Source organism: Propithecus coquereli, unplaced genomic scaffold, assembly GCF_000956105.1.
Source record: "Propithecus coquereli isolate 6110/MARCELLA unplaced genomic scaffold, Pcoq_1.0 Scaffold40, whole genome shotgun sequence".
Lineage (NCBI taxonomy): Eukaryota > Metazoa > Chordata > Mammalia > Primates > Indriidae > Propithecus > Propithecus coquereli.
In genome coordinates, this window is record NW_012149730.1 from 1871233 (window position 1) to 1877457 (window position 6225).

The following is a 6225-nucleotide window of genomic DNA, read 5'->3' on the forward strand; positions in this document are numbered from 1 at the left end:
AATAAATAAAAATCATTCAGCTGATTTTTATTGAGCATCTATCAGACACTCAGCACATTCCAGGTGCTGGGAAAGAAATGGTGAACAAGGCAGACAGAGTCCCTGCCCTCTTTCTAGTGAGGTACTCAGACAATAAAGTAGTCAAATTAGTATGTATTTCAGGTAGTGCTGAGTCCCGTGAAGACAAATAGAGACAGGGAATGGTGAGGAAGGATGCCTATTTTAGACAGGGTGGTTGGGAATGCACTGTTTGAGGAGCTATTTGAATAAAGCTCTGACTGAAGTGAAGGAGCTGGTCCTGAGAAGACCGGGCTGGTGAGCATTCCAGGTGGAGGGAGGCGAGGCCAGAGCAGAGCCCTGCAGGCAAAATGCGATGGGCAAGCAGTAAGGCCCACAGCGGGAGGATACGGGGAGTGGGTGAGGTCAGAGCATTAGGCAGGAGACAGATCATGTTGAGAAGCTTGACTTTTGTTGTAAGTGTGATGGAAAAACACTGGTGGGTTTTGAACAGGAAAGAATGGTGATCTTTGTGTTTCAAAAAGTCACTCTGCTGTACTGAGATTGGAAGGGCCAAGAGTGGAAGCAAGGCATCTCCTAGAGGTGGTTGCATTACAGGAAGGGGAGAGAAGCAATGGATTGGAAATGTGGAAGTGGCTGCCTATCAAAAGTGAAGGATGATGTTATTTGCCAAATTGGCTAATCGTTTGAACTCAGGTCTCTTCACATGTTGTGGTGCTTTGCACACAGTAGATTTTCAACGAATGCTCACAAATCATCCACGTAAAATGATGTACCTGTGCTGCTATAGAAAGCTAATCCACTGGATGCACTGAATTCTTCAATGAAGAACTGAGAAAGGGAAATATGCTCTTCAGTATTTAAGGACTTGTTTCCATGTTTCCAGTATAGCATTAGGTCCTCGTCATTGTAGGCATCTAAAACAAGAAAGTAACAGTCTTGTAATTGGAATAAGTCCTTGTAAGTTCCATGAGATCTATAATCATGTTCTATTCAGCTCTGTAGCCCCAGTGCCTACATGTCATATTATACTGACATATATAATATGTATTAAGTGCTGAAAAATATGTTTGCTGATAGACTGATCATACCCACATCTTCAAAAAAGAGAAAAAAAGTCTCCAACATGAGACCCTTATGATTGGTATAGTGTGGATCTTTTATTGTGCCCACACAATAAGTTAAAACTCTCCAAATAGCTGCTTCCATATCTTTGTTCATTCTCTTAAAATATTAAGCCAGGCCTCGGAGTGACACCATAGCATGGCCTCACTGTCACATGGCTTTAGTTTTCCTTAGTTTTGTGGTTTTACTGGATGAAATTCCAAAATGGGCCTAGCTCATTAAGAATTTTCTTTCTAAAGCCAAATAGTGGTATAGTAAGTTTCTAATGGATTTGGGGAGGGGTGTCTGTGGAGTAGACATCTACTGAGATTCCCAGCATTTTAGACACATTATGAAAAATTGCAGTTAGCTTTTAAGATGTTATATCAAAAGGAGCTGATGGTTCAACATGATTGACAGGGAGCCAACTTGGCTGCCCTGTGAAGGGCTTTGATTAGGCGGTCTATGTCTAGAGCTGGGTTTTTCTGGGGAATCCAAGTATATTTAACGGAGGATTGTGATTCATCTGGGAACATGAATTCTGGAGCTTTCCAAATGTGAAAAGTCTGTGTCAATCTACGTAATAACATTAGCAAGAATGTACCTTTTTAGGGAACTCTTTCTTTATAACCACTGTGGAAACTACAGACTATGTAATTATCAAAACATTTTTTCCCCTTGAATCTTCTCATTTGAGAGACAAACTGGCATCATCTTTAGTAAAGAACAAAAAACCCACAACCATTTTGCTTTTGGATAATGTGTCAAGATTTTAAGGCTTGTTAAGAGCATGCTTATTTGCACACAAGTATGTGATGTTGTGTTCAAATGATGTATACTCACTCCATCGGAAGTAAGACTTACAGCTTTCCAGTTCAAGAGAACAATTTTGCCTGTCAAGAGGAAACCTGCTGAAATCCATAAAGCACATGGCCGAAACCGTTACCCTATAAAAAGAATGAGACAAAGAACCCTGCAGATCATTTAACCATCTGGCCAAATAAGCATGCAACATTGAAGCTTTCTTACTGTTTGCCTGTTCTGTGTGCCTTTCAAGAATAATGCAAAGCAGGCATTACTACCTTTTGTTCAAATAACCTACAAGGAAGCAAACCCAAGAAGGTGAGTGATTTGCTTAAGACACAGAGTTAATGAGTAAATCCCAGCTCTCATAATTGCTTCTGATCTCACTATTTCTCGGTCAGCCCTCTGTGCATTTTCTGGCTCTGATGTTTCCAGAAAAACACACTTCAAAGTGAGAAGACTCTTAAATAGATTTAAATACTTTCTGCTTTTTGGAAGATTAGTCTCTAGTAATAAAGGGCTGGGATGGTTATAAAAACCTGTAGGTAAAGGTTTCCTTCACAAAGTAAGTTTACCTGAGGAAATTCTCTTTCCAGCAGTGAGGGAAAAGCCCGTAGCATTTTCAGTAATAGATCTATGTACACAATGCATAATTCAGGTGCTATTAAGTCAATAGGCTTGCATACGGATGAGGATTGTTTTTTCAAATTTTATATCCTCCTGGATTTTCCTGGCTTCAGGCAGAGGCTGTTATACTATGATCTTGCCTCAAAGCAGAAACTTTGGTACCCACGATAGCAGATCAGAGGTTCATAAAAGGTCCCTGAGCAGGTCTACAAAAAACAAAGGCAACAGATGCTCCTACCCACGGTGCCCTTGAGTTAATCAGAGGAGTAGAACCATTTTATCTTTTATGGGATGAATTCTACTGCCAAAAGTTATGCAACAAAATGCCAAGCCAGGGAAGTATCTGGATGACTTTGTGCCACAAAACACATTCATTTTGATGTATTCCTAGTACTTTAAAGCTGCAAGGGATCACTGAGGACTTTCAGTCCACTTCCTTTATTGTACACATGGGGAAATTAATGGCCAAGGTGTTTAGGTGGCTAGAACCAAGCCTGGAACCAGGTGACCTCATGCTGGATTTGGACTGGCTCTGCTGTTGGCCGGAAAATCTTGTGCTGGCAACAATTTTGAGTTCCTCTTGCATTTCAGCATCTCTGAGACCACCCTCAGGGTCCATAATTCTCAGAAAGACACACAGAACTCAGCAAGGCTATTATACTCATGGCTACCTTTATTAAAATGCAAGGATACAGATTAAAATCAACAATGTAAAAGGAGGACAGGGGAGACTCCAGGAGAGGCCAGGAATAAATTTCCAGTCATCCTCTCCTACTAGAATTATATGGACAGTGCTTAATTCTTGTTACTGAAAACTTGGCACTTGTCCTCGAGGCCACATCAGGAGAACAAGAACAAGTGGTTTGAGCAGAAGGAAAGAGAAGTTTATTACTTTGCCAGCAAAGGAGGAAAATGGCAGACTCTATCTTCTCAAAATCCAAATTCCTGTCCACAAGCAGAAATACAGGGCTTTTAAAGCCTCAGTTCTAGGCTATTGTCCTTACCGATTCTAATTGTCTCATCTCTGCCAAAGACAAAGCCTGTGACCTCTGCCCACTTGGGAGGCCCACCCAGACCTCTGCAGGCCAGCCACTGGGCCTGGGATGGTGCCAACAGTTCAGCTGAGCCATCTTCTATAACACAAAGAACAAAAGATATTCCTCTACTCCTCCTGACCACCTGCCTGAGACAGGAATGCAGCCCTCAGTTCCCAAAAAGAGTGGGAAAGTTTTAAAGAGACAGAAAACAGCTTTTTACTGTTTTCTTTTCCCCCAGGCCATTCCCTCTGTTACATATTCTCCGCTCTCAATTTTACGCTTCCATATCTATGGGAGGAAGGGCGACTACTCTGTTACATTCTCTCAGCAATGATATATGACAACATCCACAGAGATTACCAACCAGGGAGGCTCACTCAAGCCTTGCGGGCCAAAAGTTTAAATAAAAAGCCTCAAGGAAGAAAGGCCGAACAACCAACAGAACGAACCTAAGCCCCAACCCCCCCCCCCAAAAGGCAAACCGAAAACCAACTGGCCTTGAGGCCTCCACCACAAATCACAATGTTAGCATAGACTATCTGGCATGGCTCAAGGCCCCCAGGTAAACAAAGACACTCTTATCAGGCTGGACATTCCTAGGGGTTGGAGGTTACCTCCCAGGAGACAGCAAAGGACCAAATCTTTCTTTGGAATGTACAGAGTAAGGAATCAATACTTTACTGGACTTTGCCTCACCAAAATCAATTTAAAACAGTTGATTCTTTGGCCAGACATTGCCATTTTGCTTCTGATTCCAAGTAAGGCTTGACTCCAGTACTTAGGAGTCCCATGTTACTACTGATTTAAAAGTCCTATTGAAAATAGCACTTGTCTTTAATTGCATTTTTTAAAACATTGATAGTCTTTATGAAATGGCTGGCAACAACTCCTTTGTACTAAAATTACCTTTATTACAATTCTATTTTCAATAAGAAAAAAGAAACTGTATTAGTTTCCTATTGCCGCTGTAACAAACTACCACAAACTTGGTGGTTTCAAACAACAGAAATTTATTCTCTCACAGGTCTGAAGGCCAGAGTCTGAAATCTATCACTGGGCTAAAATCAAAGTGTCAGAAAGGCCTGTCTCCCTAAGAGGCCTTAGGGAAAAATATCTATTCATTTTACAGCTCTGGTCACCACAAGCATTCCTTGGCTTGTGGTCACATTGCCTTCTCCTCTTCTGTGTGTATCAAATTTTCCTCTACGTTTCTATTATAAGGATGCTTATTATTGCATGTACATCCCAATCAGATAATCCATGATAATCTCTCCATCTCAAGATCCTTAACTTAATCACATCTGCAAGTATCCTTTTTGTCATATAAGGTAATCTTCACAGGTTTCAAGGATTAGGACATGGCTGTCTTTTGGGGGATCATATTTTTTCAGCCTACTTTATCATCTTTCTGAGATTTCTAGGACATTAAAACAAGTTGAATTGCTTGGACTTACCAAACATTTTTAGAATTATCTATGATAAACCACTCATTATGCAGAGGTCTCATCAGGCTAAAAGAAAATATGGAACATCAAAGACGGAGGGCTGTTATAGCATAGTGTTAGAACATGTTTTAAATAAACTAAATAGAAAGAAGAAGTGAGTAAATAGTGGTAACATGGATGATGACTATGCCTTCCCATGGATAATGAAGGAGATGGTTAAGACAATTATTTATCTAATCCAAGATTCCAAAACTACTTGGTGGGGTGCAGGGTGGGGTTGAACTGGTGAGGAGGAAAAGCAGACTTTTAAGCATTTCTGTAATTCAACTCCATTCTGTCCAACCAACATATACTCAGAGTGGGTAGAGTTAGAATAGGAAACCATTCTTTGAAATCTGAATGTTAGAACCAGGAAAAATCACATCTTCTGTTTGTGAAACAGACAGTAATGTGATTTTAGTCTTAAGTGACACCCATCAGCTTTGGTGTAGAAGGCTGTGGTCTGAGGAAGCCAAAGGCCACAGATAGCTCTCCTCACCTGAGACTGAAGAGGATGTTTCCATCAGGGTACACACGTAGCATGATGTTCTCCACAGTTGTATCATGAATGAAGGATCTTTTAGAATGGACAAAAAAGATATCAGGCACCCAGATCTTTTTGATCAATCTATGATCAAATGTCATGCTTTTGTTTGTTGTGCTAGGAAAGGAGAGCCTCTCATCTTTCCAGTAATGCCTGAGATAAAAAGTCATCGTAAAGTCCTAGACAGAGAAAAAAAGAGACCAGTTAAAACCAGAAGGAATATGGTTCAAGATGACCACTTCAACACTATTAGTCCCAGGACTGATTTCCAAGGGAGCTAATGACTTATAAGTGAATGGCTCATATTACATTTTCAGGTACATTTAGGAGGAAGCTAATAAGCTTAAGTTTGGGGCTTTTCCTTCATATGGGCTCTGGTGAATGTTGACAGTTTCTGTGAGTTATGGAGCATTCAAATTGGGGAAGGGAAGCCAGATCATAAATGAGAAGCATTTCTATGTAAGCACTCTGAGTAATCACTTAAAGAGATCTCAGAAGAAAAGCACCCAAAACTCCACTCTTTTATTATCCATTATTTTATGGTGATTTTTTCCTAATTCTAAATAAATATTTCCCTTTAAAATTGATTTTGTATTGATAATTTTGT

At 40.4% G+C, this 6225-nt stretch overlaps 1 protein-coding gene across 1 annotated transcript in view; it reads right to left on the reverse strand.

The window, feature by feature from the left end:
* GABRR3 (gamma-aminobutyric acid (GABA) A receptor, rho 3) overlaps positions 1-6225 on the reverse strand; it is a 34529-nt gene that overhangs the window by 20664 nt on the left and 7640 nt on the right. Inside the window, exons 2-4 of the mRNA XM_012652829.1 lie at positions 5574-5797; positions 1987-2069; positions 795-935 (exon numbers count right to left, since the gene is read on the reverse strand). Coding sequence (XP_012508283.1) covers positions 795-935; positions 1987-2069; positions 5574-5788 — 439 coding nt within the window. The 5' untranslated portion in view covers positions 5789-5797. The remainder of the gene's footprint in view (positions 1-794; positions 936-1986; positions 2070-5573; positions 5798-6225) is intronic.